At 44.2% G+C, this 17,793-nt stretch overlaps 3 protein-coding genes across 5 annotated transcripts; all 3 read left to right on the top strand.

The window, feature by feature from the left end:
* Positions 1–403: 403 nt before the first annotated feature.
* On the top strand, positions 404–6,411 carry LOC146552784 (uncharacterized). 3 transcript variants are annotated; one of them, XM_085254225.1, is made up of 4 exons: positions 501–618; positions 1,101–1,501; positions 1,764–2,078; positions 4,913–6,411. In XM_085254225.1, the coding sequence occupies exons 2-4, from the start codon at positions 1,132–1,134 to the stop codon at positions 5,914–5,916; spliced, it is 1,689 nt and encodes a 562-aa protein (XP_085110351.1). In that variant the 5' UTR covers positions 501–618; positions 1,101–1,131; the 3' UTR covers positions 5,917–6,411. The 3 variants fall into 3 exon arrangements, with proteins under 3 accessions (XP_085110352.1, XP_085110351.1, XP_085110350.1); XM_085254226.1 differs by lacking the exon at positions 1,101–1,501 and having other exon boundaries at positions 404–618; XM_085254224.1 differs by lacking the exon at positions 501–618 and having other exon boundaries at positions 664–1,501.
* Positions 6,412–15,087: 8,676 nt separating this feature from the next.
* Positions 15,088–16,209, top strand: LOC146552783 (E3 SUMO-protein ligase ZBED1-like). Its single transcript, XM_085255056.1, has one exon. It carries the CDS (start codon positions 15,088–15,090, stop codon positions 16,207–16,209), a length of 1,122 nt encoding a protein of 373 aa, XP_085111182.1.
* A 216-nt stretch (positions 16,210–16,425) lies between these two features.
* On the top strand, positions 16,426–17,539 carry LOC146552782 (E3 SUMO-protein ligase ZBED1-like). Its single transcript, XM_085254433.1, has 2 exons — positions 16,426–16,626; positions 16,790–17,539. The coding sequence occupies exons 1-2, from the start codon at positions 16,456–16,458 to the stop codon at positions 17,204–17,206; spliced, it is 588 nt and encodes a 195-aa protein (XP_085110559.1). The 5' UTR covers positions 16,426–16,455; the 3' UTR covers positions 17,207–17,539.
* The last annotated feature ends 254 nt before the right edge of the window (positions 17,540–17,793 follow it).

Raw genomic sequence — 17,793 nt, 5'->3', positions numbered from 1 at the left:
AAGAGCACAGCAGAAATACCAGCAAATATTACAATAGTTCAGTAAAAATATTTGAAGTAGCGATAAAGGAGCGGATTGGTTATAATGCAAGTACAACAACACAGAGTTGTAAAGATACTTGAAAAACAGATATTTTTTAATTCTATATAAAACCTCTTTGTAAACCGTGTTCACCGAAGTCTGTTTACCAACATACGTAAAGATATTACACATAAAAAACACACAGAAACATTGGAAATCAGTTTTGGCACAACACCGGAAACACTGAGTGATGAGCGAAGAAATGCCAGCCTCGTGCCCTCTGACGTTGTTGCTGTTACACTCCTCACCAGCAGGCGGCGCCTTTCCGTCCACCAGGAGAGCTTCGCTGTGACACGAAGCGGAAGTGAAGAGGAAGCGGTGCCAGTGTTGTGTGTGAGCTGAGTGTGTGAGCTGCGGCAGCAACGATGCCTTCAGTTCAGTATCTGAGAGAGTTCATCAACGAGCGACTAACTGCTGCTGCTGAACAAATATTCTTGGAGTTTGAAAAAACGATCGTCCAGTACGAGGAAGAGATCGACCGTCAGCGCAGACTGCTGGATATCACCTGGAAACCCCAAATCAAGCTGCACAGGACAGGTGAGTGTCCCTCTGAGGGAGGATCCTGATCACAGCTCTGCGGGACGTGCAGAGATGTCTGAGGGGCGGGTGCTCGAGGGCACATAGACCCAGGCTGAAGAACAACTACACACATTCATCAAGACTCTAACATGAATCAGATCACACTGTATCACTGTCATCAGGTGTGTTTTACCTGGTTGGTACACTGTTGGAGGGCAGGCTGTGTTGATCTGAGGCCGAGTCCACAGGAGAGACGCGAGCTGTCAGACACACTCTCCAGTATGCTGTAGCCACAAGTTTGCATCATGGTGCTGATCCAGAATCCTTCCCTAATGTATTAATAGTGAAGTGATGAATGTAAAATCTATGACGAGTCAGTGTGTCTGGCAGATGATTCAGTGTTTGAACTGTGGAGATACAATAATGTTGCTGCTGTAAAATGTTGTCGTGAATGTAAATATAATATAATCACTTTTTAATGTGTTTTCTTTAAAACACAGTGTGGGTCTAATATGTGGAAATGCATATTAGATGTTTCCCCTGCAGCGCCACATCAGCCAGACGGCAAAACGTGCACGCGCTCTCTGCGAGCGTGTAACCAGCGCGCTCTGCCACCGAGGGCGAGCATTGGTTAACAGTCGTCATGTGACTGATGCAAGTCAGATCCAAGGCAGAGAAAAATGCCTCCGCTGCACGTCTGTGTTTATCATCACGAGGGCTTTCCTCCGGAGGTCGCAGGTCTTTGCACTTCAGGCTGTTTCAGTGAATGGTGCATTAAAAGTCTTTCTCTTCGTGGGAAAAAAGAACCTGGTTTGGAGACGTCAGTTCTGCCTTTTGGCTTCAGTTCGCGCTCTCCATCGTACCTGCAGCAGGTCGTCACACAGTCTGAGATGGCGTGCAGGTAAATGGGTGATGACATCAGAGTGGCGTGAGCAGGTGGTGGAGGTGCTCATGGGTGGCTCAGGGAGGACATGTTGGCGACCTTTGACTCTCACTTTAATAAGTAAACGTGTTACAGAAAAAAGCGCTCGGCGTGTATTTATATTCACTTTCATATAAAACATGTAAAGATGTGCTGAACTCTCACACACGAGCGACGCAGTCATGCTGTAAAGTCCTGTTAATGTTTCTGTGGTTGTGACTTCTTTCTTCTGTCTCTCCAGACGTCCCACAGCAGCAGGTCTGTGAGGAGGAGGAGGAGGTTCTCCCTGAGCAGCAGCTCTGGAACCAGGAGAGGAGCTCCAGTGTGGAGCAGGAGGAACCAGAAGCTCCACAGATTAAAGAGGAAGAGGAGGAACTGTGCAGCAGTCAGCAGGGAGAGCAGCTGGGACTGAAGGAGGAGACGGATACCTTCATGGTGACTGCTGCTGAGGAAGGAGAGCACAGTGAACCAGGAGGAGACGAGGAGCAGCTCCTCTGTCACAGCTCTGCTGGAGCCGAGAGCCAGGATCAACGAGGAAACAAGGATGGAGCGTCAGGTGAGAAGTTGTGTTCTTATGAAGTGTGAGACGAGTTTGACTGAATGTGGTCGTTCCACTGTCCAGAGGCGTCCAAACTGCTGAGAAATATCTTCAGGGAAAATTAGCTGGAGAAGCAGTGATGTGTTTTTAAAGTGAGCCGCTCCTTCACCGGTGACTGTCTGAGGTCAGTCTAATGACGGCTGCTTTCTGTTTGTGTCTCTGCATGTTCTCATAAATGTTGCTGCATTACTTTGACGCTGAAAACTCTTCACAAACTCGAGTCCTCCTGGTAGATTTAGCTAGTTTTCCAGCTCCTTCAGGATGAGTGTCGTGCAGAATCTTTGTTCTCTAATCGTTTTTCCCTCTCAGCCATAAAAGGCTGGAGGGATGTTGTTGTGACCCTGCCAAGCTCCGATGTTGTTCCTGCATCTGCTGGAGCCGCTCGCCTGGTTTGGGAGTCACCGCACCCAGTGCTCCAATTCCCACTAGGACCACTGTTACCGTCACCCCCCACATTTCCCTTTCTGTGCCCCGCTCATGTATTGACCCATGTGCCTGTTCATCTTAGCCACTATGATGCCCGACAGGAGCGTCCACGTGGTGCTGAGGCAGGTTATTGGTCGGTAGTTGGAGGGGACGGGTCCCTTCTGGGGGTCCTTGAGGATCAGGACCGTCCGACCTTCGGTTAGCCATTCCGGGTGTCTCTCGTCAGCTAGCAGCTGGTTCATTTGTGCTGCCAGGCGCTCGTGGACTGCGGTCAGCTTCTTCAGCCAGTAGGCGTGAACCAGTCAGGGCCTGGTGCTGTCCAACTCTTCATACTGGAGACCCTTTCTTGGATGTCTGCCACTGTGACGGCAGATGGCTTCCTTCTCTCTGGTGTACCTCTTCAAGCGGTCTTTGCTTAGCAGTTTCCAAAGATTCTTCATTGCACCTTTCTGCAACTGCAAGGATAGAACAGCTGGGTCTAGAGATGCTTTTTGAGTAAAGGTTTAACTACAGCCAGCTTGAAGGCCTGTGGTACATAGCCGATCATTAGAGATAGTTGATCATATTTAAGATCGAAGCATTAATTAATGGCAGGACTTCTTTGAGCAGTTTTGTAGGAATGGGGTCTAAAAGACACGTTGATGGTTTGGAGGAAGTAATTATTGAAGTTAACTCAGAAAGATCAATTAGAGAAAAAGAGTCTAAATAAGGAGAATGAGGTGAAGTTGGATTTTCAAATTGATGCTGTTGGTCCAGCTGCTAAAATCTAGGGATGCTAATCAAGAACCAGTTCCCAGTACTCCAATTCCTTGGAATCATTAGTCTGCCTACCTATTGATCCCGCTTATAGGTTCTTGCACTCTCGCTATGATCAGCTGATTAGTTTGTGTGTCGGAGGAGGAAAATAGTGGCGTGGTCTCAGCGTGGACAGGAACCTTACTTTTATTTTTATAGGAAAAAAGATGAGAGCGTGATGGTAAAGGGGGGACTGCTCCAGGACAGAAACAGCTGCGTTATGCTGCTAACAAGGAACGAGGAAAATTGATAAGGAATGCTTATCAGTTTCCACCCCTACTAAAATCCCAGTGACCTTGACCTCAAGGTAAGGTAACATACGCGTATTTGCGAGGAGTCTGAGGAGGAGCACTGGTGCACTCAGTACGTTTTCATTATTCCTGAATCCTGATCCCTCTGTGCTTTGAGGATGATTGCGAGTCTGGCTCCTCTGCCTAACCAAACCTTTACCAAGTATCACCAAAGTCTCCACAAGCTAATCAGACCTGGTAGGACTGCTGCTTCACCTTCATTCGGTGTGTGTCGTCGGGGGTCAAGGCCTTGGTGGTCCGATCCCCAGCCAACGAGGCTGGCTATTAGGACATGGAAGGTCACCTCTTTGGTGGGAAGGAGCCGGAGCTCGTGCATTAGGTTAACAGAGACCGGCTTGATATAGTCAGGTCCATCTCTATGCACGACTTGGGCTTAGGAAAATCCTCGTGGATTTGAACTGGAGTCTGTTCCAGTCTGGGGGTGCCCTCAGTGAGAGGCGGTGGGCAGGGATGGGAGTCCCGTAGCCCCTCGGCTTGCTGGGCCCGGGTCCTGACTGTTGTGTGTGTTCAGGACATATAGCTTGCACAGCCTCACTTCAGTGTGTAGGCTGTTGGTACGGTCTCTGACCTTTTAGGGGCTCTCCCCATGCCAGAGAGCTCATTCTCCTCCTCCTGTGTTTCAGGTCTGCCTCATAACCGGATGTGATGTGTCGCAGCTCGTCACCCACCTCATAAAGACCGCCATCTTAAATGCCATGCCCCTTTCTTCCCTTTTCCCTGGCTTTGAGCTGCAGTGATTTGGGCAGCATGCTGTAGCTGTGTAAACCCTGTGAAGCTTGGTGTGACTTTGTGTTTGTGAGTAAAGGTAACTGTAGTGATCCACATTGGAAGCATGTTCAGGCTCTCGGAGGTTTTTGTTTCAGCCTTTTCTCCTGTTTTGTGGTGAGACAGTGAGCTCGGCCATTGTACTTTGTTTTCTTCTTTTCTGCGATTTGTTTGTTGTTTTGGCTTCAAAGACCCTGACGCTTGGAGCTTCCCTGTTTGATTTTGGTCCTAATTGGTTCATTTGCATTAATTGTAAAATAAATTGTGTTTTACTGACGTTAACTATGCGGTGGTTAATAGTTTTTTTTCACTTTGTGTTACACCCCATCTCGGATAACACTTTACTGTTATGTGGGCTGTAATAGCTACACCTCCCCAGTGACAGCTGGGTCAGGCTCCACCACCCCCAAGACCTGGAACTGGATCACCATTTATGAAAATGGAGACAATTGTGAGTATACTTACTCTTTTCTTGTATCACTTTTGTCATTTCAGAACTCCCGCATCACCAGAATGTGAAGGAGGTTCTCCAAGAGCAGCAGTTCTGTAATCCAGAGAGGAACCCCAGTCTGGGCCAGGAGGAACCACAAGGACAACTTTTGCTCGAGGACGGGACCAATACCTTTATGCTAACAGCTACTTGTGAGGAAAGTGACCACAGCGACTCAGAAACAGATAGCGAGCAGCTCCTCTCTGACGACTCTCCTGAAACTGAAAGCAGAGATCAAGAAACGAGCAAGCAAGAAGGGTCGGGGTTAACTGAAGATGCAGGGTCAAAGCCAAACAAGGGACGTCAGGGAAAGGAAACTTACCAGCTCAGCTTGCCGATTTCAGTGAGCCAGTGTAATGAGACTTTCAGTATTGCCCGGGGAAAGAAGCATCACATGATCCAAAACAATGTGAAACTCTACGTGTGCAAAATATGTCGTAAAATTTTCGTGAGAAGGTATCACTTGTCTATGCACATGAGAATCCACACAGGTGAAAAACCATATTGTTGTGAAACATGTGGGAAACGTTTCAGTATAAAACGCAGTTTGGCTCGCCACATCACCGCTCACACAGGAGAGAAACCATATTGTTGTGAAACATGTGGGAAAAGTTTCAGTGCTAAAAATAGTTTGTCTTACCACATCACCACTCACTCAGGCGAGAAACCATATTCATGTGAAATATGCAGGAAATGTTTTGGTCAAAGCAGTGCTCTGTATCTCCACAAGAAAACCCACACAGGCGAGAAGCCGTATCATTGTGACATCTGTGGGAAAAGTTTTCGTCAAGCTGGTCACTTGTCTCGCCACAAGAAAACTCACACTGGTGAGAAACCATATTCTTGTGAAACATGTGGGAAAAGTTTCAGTCAAAGCAGTGTTCTGTGTGCGCACAAGAAAATCCACACCGGGGAGAAACCTTATCATTGTGAAATATGTGGGAAAAACTTTAGTCAAAAAAGTCACTTGTCTCGGCACACAAAAACTCACACAGCTGAGAAGTTGTAGTCCTTTTGAAAGACTGCGTTCTTCTGTCGGTCAGTAAAAATAATGTTTCAGTAACAGGTGGAGTAGAGAGAGCTCAGAAGTGCCTTTACTTTGTCACATTATATGTGGTTTGTCAAATAACATCAATTCAATTCAATTTTATTTGTATAGCGCCAAATCACAACAACAGTCGCCTCAAGGTGCTTTGTGTGTGTGAATGTGTGGATGACTGAATGTGTAAAGCGCTTTGGGGTCCTTAGGGACTAAGTATACAAATACAGGCTGTTTATTTACCATTTTAATGTTTTTGCTTCTTTTCCTCATCACTCCATCTTTGTGGAAAAGTCTTTCTTCCACTGTGTGTTTTGTTAGTATTTGTAACTGTAGGAAATTTGTATTCTTTGTTTTTTAACCTTTCCTAAAGTTGTTTCAGGATTTGGAGGTGATACTAACAAATTAGAAAAAAATGTGGTTAACATGATGTGAAAGCTGTATAAATAAAGTTTTCTTCTATAATTTCTGGTTATTCAACATTTAATTTTACAGACTGCAGATTCTTGCCTGCCTTTCTCTCCACGAGTCTCCTGGATAAAGGCCTAACAGAGCTGGAGAGAAAGCGAGTGGACTTCTTTAAGTTTTACATTTCATCCACAAAGTTTCTTCAGTTCTAAAACCAATTGGTGGAGAGTCCCAGGTATTTAAAGCCCAGTGAGAGGGTCGCTGACCCACTATTGAAAGTGTGAAAAAGGGTGTGGGCCATCGTAATCTGGAGAGGAAATGGCGTGTCACAAATTTAGAGGATCATCATTTAGCCTGGAGAAATAGTTTGCTGCTTTATAAGAAAGCCCTCCACAAAGCCAGAACATCTTACTATTCATCACTGATTGAAGAAAATAAGAACAACCCCAGGTTTCTCTTCAGCTCTGTAGCCAGGCTGACAAACAGTCAGAGCTCTTTTGAGCCAATCATCCCTTTAACGTTAACTAGTAATGACTTCATGAACTTCTTCACAAATAAAATTTTAATCATTAGAGGAAAAATTACCAGTAATCATCCCACAGATGTAATATTATCTACAGCTACTCTTAGTACCATTGATGTTAAGTTAGACTCTTTTTCTCTAATTGATCTTTCTGAGTTAACTTCAATAATTACTTCCTCCAAACCATCAACGTGTCTTTTAGACCCCATTCCTACAAAACTGCTCAAAGAAGTCCTGCCATTAATTAATGCTTCGATCTTAAATATGATCAACCTATCTCTAATGATCAGCTATGTACCACAGGCCTTCAAGCTGGCTGTAGTTAAACCTTTACTCAAAAAGCATCTCTAGACCCAGCAGTCTTAGCTAATTATAGGCCAATCTCCAACCTTCCTTTCATATCAAACATCCTTGAAAGAGTAGTTGTCAAACAGCTAACAGATCATCTGCAGAGGTTTATTTGAAGAGTTTCAGTCAGGTTTCAGAGCTCATCACAGCACAGAAACAGCTTTAGTGAAGGTTACAAATGATCTTCTTATGGCCTCTGACAGTGGACTCATCTCTGTGCTTGTCCTGCTAGACCTCAGTGCAGCGTTCGATACTGTCGACCATAATATCTTATTAGAGCGATTAGAACATGCTGTAGGTATTACAGGTACTGTGCTGCAGTGGTTTGTATCATATCTATCTAATAGACTCCAGTTTGTGCATGTAAATGGAGAGTCCTCTTCACACACTGAGGTTAATTATGGAGTTCCACAGGGTTCAGTGCTAGGACCAATTCTGTTTACACTATACATGCTTCCCTTAGGCAGTATCATTAGAAGACATAGCATACATTTACACTGCTATGCTGATGACACCCAGCTCTATCTGTCCATGAAGCCAGATAACACACACCAATGAGTTAAACTGCAGGAATGTCTTAAAGACATAAAGACCTGGATGGCCGCTAACTTTCTGCTTCTTAATTCAGATAAAACTGAGGTTATTGTACTCGGCCCTGAAAATCTTAGAAATATGGTATCTAAGCAGATTCTTACTCTGGATGGCATTACCTTGGCCTCCAGTAACACTGTGAGGAACCTTGGAGTCATTTTTGACCAGGACATGTCCTTCAATGCACATATTAAACAAATATGTAAGACTGCTTTCTTCCATTTGCGCAACATCTCTAAAGTTAGAAATATCCTGTCTCAGAGTGACGCTGAAAAACTAGTTCATGCATTTATTACTTCCAGGCTGGACGACTGTAATTCATTATTATCAGGATGTCCTAAAAACTCACTGAAAAGCCTTCAGCTGATCCAAAATGCTGCAGCAAGAGTCCTGACAGGGACTAGAAAGAGAGAGCAGATTTCTCCTGTTTTGGCTTCCTGTTAAATCCAGGATTCAAAATCCTGCTCCTCACATACAAGGTCTTAAATAATCAGGCCCCATCTTATCTTAATGACCTTGTAGTACCATATCACCCTATTAGAGCACTTCGCTCTCGCTCTGCAGGCCTACTTGTTGTTCCTAGAGTATTTAAAAGTAGAATGGGAGGGAGAGCCTTCAGTTTTCAGGCCCCTCTTCTGTGGAACCAGCTTCCAGTTTGGATTCAGGAGACAGACACTATCTCTACTTTCAAGATTAGGCTTCAAACTTTCCTTTTTGCTAAAGCATATAGTTAGGGCTGGACCAGGTGACCCTGAATCCTCCCTTAGTTATGCTGCAATAGACGTAGGCTGCCGGGGGATTCCCATGATGCATTGAGTTTTTCCTTTCCAGTCACCTTTCTCACTCACTATGTGTTAACAGACCTCTCTGCATTGAATCATATCTGTTATTAACCTCTGTCTCTCTTCCACAGCAGGTCTTTATCCTGTCTTCCTTCTCTCACCCCAACCGGTCGCAGCAGATGGCCGCCCCTCCCTGAGCCTGGTTCTGCCGGAGGTTTCTTCCTGTTAAAAGGGAGTTTTTCCTTCCCACTGTTGCCAAAGTGCTTGCTCATAGGGGGTCATATGATTGTTGGGTTTTTCTCTGTATCTATGAAGCGCCTTGAGGCGACTTATGTTGTGATTTGGCGCTATATAAATAAAATTGAATTGAATTGAATTGAATTATCATCCGAGAAACCATTGAGAAAGCTTGCCTCACCCTATCATGTGACCTGCTGAGAACACTTTATGTGAGCGAGGGAAGGATCTGAGACTGCATTGTAGGTGGCATCCTCAAGAGTGACCTTTGACCTTTAGATGCAGATGAACAGCTGAGTCTTGTCCTGTTGAGGTGGTTCTTCCTCCATGTTGGCTACAATATGTGACACCGATGAGCCCATGGCACAGCCATGGCACAGCCACGTTTTTGTAAGGCAAGGCAAGTTTATTTGTATAGCACAATTCAACAACAAGGTGATTCAAAGTGCTTAGGTTTGTAGAAACCCTCGCTGTATTTAAAATATGTGGTAGTGAGGCAGAGGTTTAACAGTGTGTAGGTCTGAGTGGGACTCCTTTGTGGATCTTTGGGAGTCCACAAAGAAGAAGGCAAAGTGGACCCAAAGGAGTACACCGAGGACGGCTGTGTAAGTCCCGGTGTGTGTGGCATCCACAGGAACCTCTGAATCTCAGCTACAAGCTCGTATAAACTGTTTCTACGAACACCAAAGAGCGAAAACAACAAACAGTTAATGGTCACATCATTTCATGAAATGTCTATAAACAAGCAGAACAGAGCCTCGATAGCACGAGCTACCCGAGCGAACAGTACATTTTCTGAAAGCAGAGATTTCACAAATTCCTAAACTGCGAGTTTCGTCACGCTCCAACGTAAATTTACCGAACCAGCCGCAGAAGCAGACCGCTCAATAATAACACAAAGTCAGACTTTTCCTGTTGCTTTCACAGAATAAACATCCATTTGAGACTACAGCTTGTTTCCTGACTAACTCATTCTCCCACAATGCCTCAGAGCTGTTTCCTGTTAAAAAAAAATATCACAGTTTTCTGCCCAGTTACAGACATTTGATCGTCTGTACCCATGTGGATGCCTTGGGTACAGACGGTGGTATGTAGGGGGGTCAGTGAAGTTGTTGTAGGTAACTGATGACTTTGTCTTTGTGGGGTCTCGTTTTATGGTTTCATGGGTGTTTTTGTCACTGAGGAGTAATTTTGGTGTGATAATCAGTTGAGTTTAGAACAGCAGTTTACCTCCTCCTATGGTCTTCTTTGCTTACATTGTGAGGTTAGACAGAATTTCTTGAACTGGAGAGAGTAGCCGAAACCTTCATCCTCAGTAGGTAGAGTGGTGACCCCATGACCAGAAACCTGGGCGCCCAATGGCTGCCCACTGCTTCACTGAGTGAATGGGTTAAATGTAGAGAGGAATTTCCCCATGGGGATCAATAAAGTATACCTTATCCTGAGTTATATTAATGTATTAATCCCTGTTGTGGCCCATTATGGGCAGCTTTTGTACAGACATGACCAAATTGATTCCTCTGGCTAGCACCTGTCTGACAAGTTCTTCACCCACTCATCCTGGCTGGTTGTGGTGTCTTCATGTTCTCATGGTGTGGGCATTGATTCAGAATGGAAAGTTTTTTGTTTGCAGTTTTTGGAGCTTCTGAAGTTGTTTTTCTTTGCCTTTCATGTGTTGTACCAAGTGAGCTGTGTCCACAAACTTGGGAAACAAACAGGAGGAGCACAGTGAGTTCCTGCAGGGTCTTTTTAATCTTATTTTGGAGTGCATCTATAGTGGAATGGATCTATCCTTTCACTCAGCAGCTGTTTTAATGCTCTCCATAAGATCTGCTCAGCCCTGTTACTCCTGACCATGGACCATTGACACTCTTGGAAAGCAGTCTGTTTCTGTCAAACAGACTCAGCAGACTGCAGTCACAGTGGCTCCTGTGGTTGAGAAACAGAGCAGATGGATTTAAAAAGGCGTGAAGAAGGTAGTGGTAAAAAATGAACCACACATGTTTCACATGATGATGTCTTATGTGTTGGTACAGGGCATTGAAGATGATAACAGTGGGTGGGTTATATTCTTAAACTTAGTTACAGCGCTTTCAGAAAGACATCTACTGTGATAAAGTCTACTCTCCACTGCTGTGTAATCAATTATTGTGAATGTAAATGTTATCAGGAAATGATCAGACAGGAGAGGGTTTTCAGGAAACACTGTTAAATGTTCAGTTTCTGTGCCATATGTTAAACTCTGGTAGTTGGTGATTCTGTTCTCAGACATGTGAAGCTAGAGACACCGGCAACCATAGTCAATTGTTTTCCAGGGGCCAGAGCAGGCGACATTGAGGGAAATTTAAAACTGCTGGCTAAGGGTAAACGTAAATTCAGTAAAATCATAATTCACGTTGACAGTAATGACACCCGGTTACGCCAATCGGAGGTCACTAAAATCAATATTGAATCGGTGTGCAACTTTGCCAAAACAATGTCGGACTCTGTAGTTTTCTCTGGTCCCCTCCCCAATCAGACCAGGAGTGACATGTTTAGCTGCATGTTCTCCTTAAATTGCTGGCTGTCTGAGTGGTGTCCCAGAAACGATGTGGGCTTCATAGATAATTGGCAAACCTTCTGGAGGAAACCTGGTCTTGTTAGGAGAGACGGCATCCATCCCACTTTGGATGGAGCAGCTCTCATTTCTAGAAATATTAAACCCGCCCAAAATATGACTATCCAGAGTTGGGACCAGGAAGCAGAGTTGCAGTCTTACACGCCTCTCTGCAGCTTCTCTCCTCCTGCTACCCCCCAAAAACCATCTCCATAGAGACTGTGTCAGCTCCCAAACAGACAAAAAACAAACTAAAAACCATCAACAAACAACTTAAACATAAACAATTACAAAGAAAGAACAATACAGTATCCACATCTGAACCAAAGAGTAAAACAGTGAAATGTGGATTATTAAATATTAGGTCTCTCTCCTCCAAGTCTCTGTTAGTACATGACTTAATAATTGATCAACAAATTGATTTACTCTGCCTTACAGAAACCTGGTTGCAGCAGGATGATTATGTTAGTTTAAATGAATCAACACCCCCGAGTCATTCTAACTACCAGAAATCTCGAAGCACAGGCCGAGGGGGCGGTGTGGCAGCAATTTTTCACACCAGCCTATTAATCAACCAAAGACCAAGACAGACTTTTAATTCATTTGAAAGCCTGATGCTTAACATTGTCCACCCCAGCTGTGAAACTCAGAAACCAGTCTTACTTGTTATCATCTATCGTCCACCTGGGCCTTACACAGAGTTTCTGTCTGATTTCTCAGACTTTATATCTAATTTAGTTCTGAGCTCAGATAAAATAATTATTGTGGGTGATTTTAACATCCATGTAGATGCTAAAAATGACAGCCTCAACATGGCATTTAATCTGTTATTAGACTCAATTGGCTTCTCTCAAAATGTAAAAGAACCCACCCACCACTTTAATCACACTCTAGATCTTGTTTTAACATATGGCATAGAAACTGAACATTTAACAGTGTTTCCTGAAAACCCTCTCCTGTCTGATCATTTCCTGATAACATTTACATTTACAATAATTGATTACACAGCGGTGGAGAGTAGACGTTTATCACAGTAGATGTCTTTCTGAAAGCGCTGTAACTAAGTTTAAGAATATAATCCACCCACTGTTATCATCTTCAATGCCCTGTACCAACACAGAGCAGAGCAGCTATCTGAACACTACTCTAACAGAGGTCGATCATCTTGTTAATAATTTTACTTCTTTAACGAGAGCGTCCTCGCTGGTATAACTCTCAATTTCACATCTTAAAGCAGCTAACTCATAGCTGGAGAGGACCTATTGCTACTTTTAATATTAATTGCTACTTAGTCTTTTAGGGGAAGGTATATTTTGTGGACCTTCTTAAGCCCACTGACACACTTCCTGTTGTGGAAGTCTGGGATGAGGGGGCTAACTTGCCCATCCCTGAGGTGAGATCTCTGACATAGTTGCAATGCACAGAGCAGAGTTCTCCTAGTTTGGATGAAAGTTCCTAAAAGCTGTGGATGTTGAAGGGCTGTCCTGGTCGGCATGTCTCTGCAACATTACGTGGAGATGTGGGGCGGTGCCTCTGGATTGGCAGATGGCAAGAGAAGCTCTAAAAAAAGGGGACGGGAGAGTGTGCTCCAACTACTCCTCGGCCTCCCCAGTAAAGTCCCTGGCAGGGTACTGGAGAGGGGAGTGTGTCTGTTAGTGAAAATTGTGGTTTTCGTCCTGGTCGTGGAACAGTGGATGAGCTCTTTAGCCTCTCAAAGACATTCAGTGGTGCCTGAGAGTTTGCCCAACCAGCCAGCTGACTGCGTCTCTTGGGACAACGGTCCCCAACCCCTGGGCCTCGGACCGGTACCGGTCCGTGAGTCGTTTGGTACCGGGCCGCGAGAGTTGAGGCTCAGGTGTGAAATGTATAGATTTCAGGGTTTTATCGTTAACTCAGCGTTATTTTGTTATCGTTTTTATCGTTTACTCAGTTTTCCTGGGTCTTTTCACGTGTGTTATGAATAAATCTTCTTTTTTTCGGTACCGGTACTAGTTTTATTTTGTAGTATTTATCCGCGACACCTTAAAGGCCGGTCCATGAAAATATTGTCAGGCATAAACCGGTCCGTAGCGCAAAAAAGGTTGGAGACCGCTGTCTTAGGACACCAGTGGTGGGGGGGGGGGCTTCGGAAGTATAGTGTGTATTACTGTAGGGTCTTTACAATATTAAGCCCCTTGATTTGGAGCTACATAAACTAAAAGTGTCTGGCTGTCTGTTACAGTCACTCAGTCCCTGCAAACATCGCAGGAGCTTGGTCCACATTGTTAGCTGTAAGTGGGATGCGGCCCAGGCTGCACTTGTCAACGGTTCATACTTGTTATGGACACAATATCAGGTCATAGTGATGACTTTTATGTTTCACTACATACTCAGCTACAACATGCTCTTAAACTTCTTTAAATGTTCTAGCACAACATCTGTCACGTGTTCAAAATACCGCTGCATGTTCTATGTGTAACATAGAACAGCGCCACCTGTGCTATGTGAGAGCTGTTACAGGTCGAGTCATCAGTGCTTGTGTGAGTCGCACTACTTCAAGTAGATACGCGTTGATAACTACGTTCCTGTTGCGGATAAACAAACATGTGACTAATGATCACGTGTTAATCAGTGATACTGCTGTTCACATGATTCATGGAATCTAAAGGAGCTGCTTCCTGTCTCAACAGAAGAGCGACAGATGATCTAGAAACAGCCTGGACACGTTAACCTGCGTACACAAGGGACACGTTCATCATTACAAAAACATGTGCTATAAAGATTTTGTGTAGAGATTATACAGCATGCAGTCATGGAGCTCGCTCCCTCACCTCTGCTCTCAGCTCCAGCAGAGCTGTGAGAGAGGAGCTGCTCCTTGTCTCCTCCTGGTTCACTGTGCTCTCCTTCCTCAGCAGCAGTCACCATAAAGGTACCAGGCTCCTCCTTCAGTCCCAGCTGCTCTCCCTCCTGACTGCTGCACAGTTCCTCCTGTTCCTCTTTTATCTGTGGAGGTTCTGGTTCCTCCTGGTCCACACTGGAGCTCCTCTCCTGGTTCCAGAGACAACCTCCTCCTCCTCACAGACCTGCTGCTGTGGGACGTCTGGAACAAAAAAGACATAAAAAAAACAAAAAACATGAAATTTACAAATCTGATGCCAAAAAATTCTGAGAAGTTTTCATTGAAGTCTTTGATAGAGAGGATCAGATGTGTGTTTGAAGCCAAATTCAAATTATTCAAGATCGGACACGATGGTCTATACTCGCCCCAGAGGTGGGAAAGTCACCTTGTTATGCAGTAAAGTAGACAGGCTGGATGCAGCGTACCTGAGAACAAGAACACTTTGTCAAAATAGAAGAAAATATACACAATACAGGGCAGAAGAAATGTTATTTAAACATGTTCGTACTGGTGTATCGATAAGTCTTCTGATGCTTTTTTTAGGGGTGTCAAATTATCGCGTTAATTGCGATGAATTAATTACAATGCTATTTAGCGCGTTATGTTTTTTAATCTCGTTAATCTAATTTTTAATCTCTTGACGTCATTGATTTTGTATGAGAGTTGCTATGTTATAAAATCCGTTTTTATGTGCTGGGCTCCTTGTGCTTGACTTGTTGGGGGTGGAGTCACGTCGTGAGGTCAAGGTGAGAAGTGGTGATTAGCTTACAGTGTGGATATGGAGGCGCATCTGAGAGTTGTTGGCCCAATGAACGGGAAATTTGTATTTCATAAACGCCCCGACGGCACCATTGACAAAGGTAAAGTGGTCTGCCTAGAGTGTAAGAAGGAGTTTGCTTACCACCGAAGCAGCTCAAGTTTGGCCTATCACCTCAACGCAAAGCACCCAGCCGCGAGTGCAGCAACAGCTAGCAGTGAAGACGTTAGCAATATAGCAAGCCAGAGCAAAGCTTTTCGCCAAACAAAACTAGAGAATACCCCTCGTATGAGCAAGTCTGCGACCGACAGGCTGACTAATGTTATTGCCAAGTGGATAGCGATGAACTGTAGGCCGATAAATATAGTAGAGGACGAAGGATTGACAGAGGTGTTGCAAATTGCGTCCAATGACCCGTCATACAAGCCGCCGTGCAGGACTACAGTAACGACCAAAATCAGCAAAATGTACGACGGCGAAAAGAAAAACAAACTTGAGATTTTGGCGGAGGATTCTCCCAACTGTGTTGCTATAACCGGAGATCACTGGACCTCAGCTGGCAACCACAGCTATTTTGGGGTGACTGGACACTTTATTGATAGTGAGTGGAACCTCAACTCATTTGCACTGACCGTCATGAGAACAGAAACCAGGCACTTTGCTGATAAATGCGCCGAACAGTTCCTCAAGGTAGCAAATGACTGGGGTATTGAAAACAAGATATCCACCATTGGCACAGACAGCGCAGCAAACATGCTGGCTGCTATGAGAGCACTTCCATATGAGCACATCGCCTGCAATGCTCACATTCTCCAGAGGACCATCACGGTATGTCTCGATAGCAGTGGTTTTGTCGGTGTACTGGCAAAGTGCCGCAAGATTGTTGGTCATTTTAAACAAAGCCCTGCGAGTACCACAGAACTTAACCAACAACAAGTAGCACTCGGAAAGAAGAGTGATCAACTTATACAGGATGTACCCACCAGGTGGAACTCGACTCTCGCAATGGTCTCACGCCTCCTATGTAACCGAGAGGCTGTCCAGGCTACGTTGGACCAACAGAACCACAGGTTGGTCTTGCCAACCGAAGCTGAGTGGGCGAAACTGCAGAGGCTGGAGCTCCTGCTTGAACCATGCAAGTAAGTTCAAATAAACACCTTCCCATTTTAATTATATAAACTACTGTTACATGTGTAAAATCAAAATTAATGAACATAACAAGGAACTTTTAAGGACAATTAAATTGGAAATCAGTTACACTTTGATTTAAATGAATCCAGCTAGGTTTATTTAGCAAACCTCTCCACCTCTGCAGGTATGTGACAGAGCTGCTGGGTGGTGAGGCCTACGTCTGTAGTGCTGCCTGCTTTTCGCCATCTGTACCGTGTCATGGACATTACTGATGATGATCCTGCCTACGTGGTGAAGTTCAAGAATGCCTTCCAGAAGGATCTGGCAGCACGACGAGCTAATGGCAACGAGATATGGTTCGAGGTGGCCACAGCATTGGATCCACGGTTTAAGGATTTGAAATGTCTTCCAAGAGAAAAGAGGGAACAGGTAGGACAATAAGGTTAAGCTGGACTAATGAGTCCAATTCATTATCAAATCAAACTTTTATTTATTATATGGAACACAAAGTTCTTTACAAGATTAAATAAAATAAAAAAAAAAAGCACTTAGTTTTAATCACAATCATTCATTCATTCATTCATTCATTCAGGTGTGGACCATTCTGGAGAATATGCTCCAGGCAGCAGAGCCCAGAAGAGCAGATAGTCTCCAGCCCTCCACAGAGGATGATGGACCAGCTCAGAAGAAGAGGAGGAGCGAACTCCTTCTGGGGTCTGACTCTGACTCAGAAGATGGAATTGAGTCTGGAGAGCTGCAGCGCTACAGAGCAGAACCCAGCATCAGTATTGATGACTGTCCCCTGCAGTGGTGGTATGCTCACTCAGGAGTCTATGAAAAGCTGTCAGTCCTAGCACAAAAGTACCTGGCCTCCCCAGCTACCTCTGTACCCTGTGAGAGACTCTTTAGCCTTGCAGGCCACATAGTGCAAAAGAAAAGGGCAGCCTTGCTTCCAGAAAATGTTACCAGGCTGGTGTGTCTTAGCGACTGGCTGAGGAAGAAGAAATGAGACACATGTGGTCAGCATAGCTGCTGTGTCATTTGTAGCCTACTAGAATAGATTGCTTGATGTTCAGCACTTTTTTTTTGTGATGGAAGAATACTTTGATGTGCTAACTTGCAGCACTGCAATGTCAGTTTTATTTTTCATTATCTGAAGCAGAGGAATTTCAGTGCTGTATTGCTCAGAAAAGAGCAACTCTGATGTGCTAACTTGCAGCACTTAATTTATTTGATTTTATTTGTATTTATTTTTCCACTTATTTTACAAAAGAATACAACAGTATGTAAATGGTTGCATCTGTTTAACGTTTGTTAAACAATAAATGACTTTATAAAGTCACTTTCTTTGTTATATCAGTCTTTTGGTCTGCCACAATAAGTTGAGGGCTTTCCTCAGCTATTTTTAGGTGAGATTAAAAAAGAGATTAATTAGATCAATTAATTAAAAATTATAATTAATTAATCTCTATTTTTTTTAATCTCTTGACAGCACTAGCTTTTTTGTTGTTGTTTTGTTGTGTACGTCTTTGTGTCACTGTACCTGTGAGATATAAGAACCAACATCTGCCAGGAAAAAGTCCCACAGTGCCTCTG

Source organism: Mchenga conophoros, linkage group LG18, assembly GCF_057382185.1.
Source record: "Mchenga conophoros isolate Kocher_MC1m ecotype Shallow Benthic linkage group LG18, M_conophoros_male_GT1.1, whole genome shotgun sequence".
NCBI lineage: Eukaryota > Metazoa > Chordata > Actinopteri > Cichliformes > Cichlidae > Mchenga > Mchenga conophoros.
The sequence above is the reverse complement of the archived record's forward strand: the minus strand, read 5'-3'. Positions and strand labels throughout refer to the sequence as shown.

What these genes read in the sequence shown, in the direction of transcription:
- LOC146552784 (XM_085254225.1), top strand. Translation starts at nt 1,132, where the DNA reads ATGTTTCCCCTGCAGCGCCACATCAGCCAGACGGCAAAACGTGCACGC. An exon ending in CAGTCTGAGATGGCGTGCAG is followed by an intron (nt 1,502 to 1,763) that starts GTAAATGGGTGA and finishes CTGTCTCTCCAG; the next exon opens with ACGTCCCACAGCAGCAGGTC. An exon ending in AAACAAGGATGGAGCGTCAG is followed by an intron (nt 2,079 to 4,912) that starts GTGAGAAGTTGT and finishes TTGTCATTTCAG; the next exon opens with AACTCCCGCATCACCAGAAT.
- LOC146552783 (XM_085255056.1), top strand. Translation starts at nt 15,088, where the DNA reads ATGGAGGCGCATCTGAGAGTTGTTGGCCCAATGAACGGGAAATTTGTA.
- LOC146552782 (XM_085254433.1), top strand. Translation starts at nt 16,456, where the DNA reads ATGGACATTACTGATGATGATCCTGCCTACGTGGTGAAGTTCAAGAAT. An exon ending in CAAGAGAAAAGAGGGAACAG is followed by an intron (nt 16,627 to 16,789) that starts GTAGGACAATAA and finishes TCATTCATTCAG; the next exon opens with GTGTGGACCATTCTGGAGAA.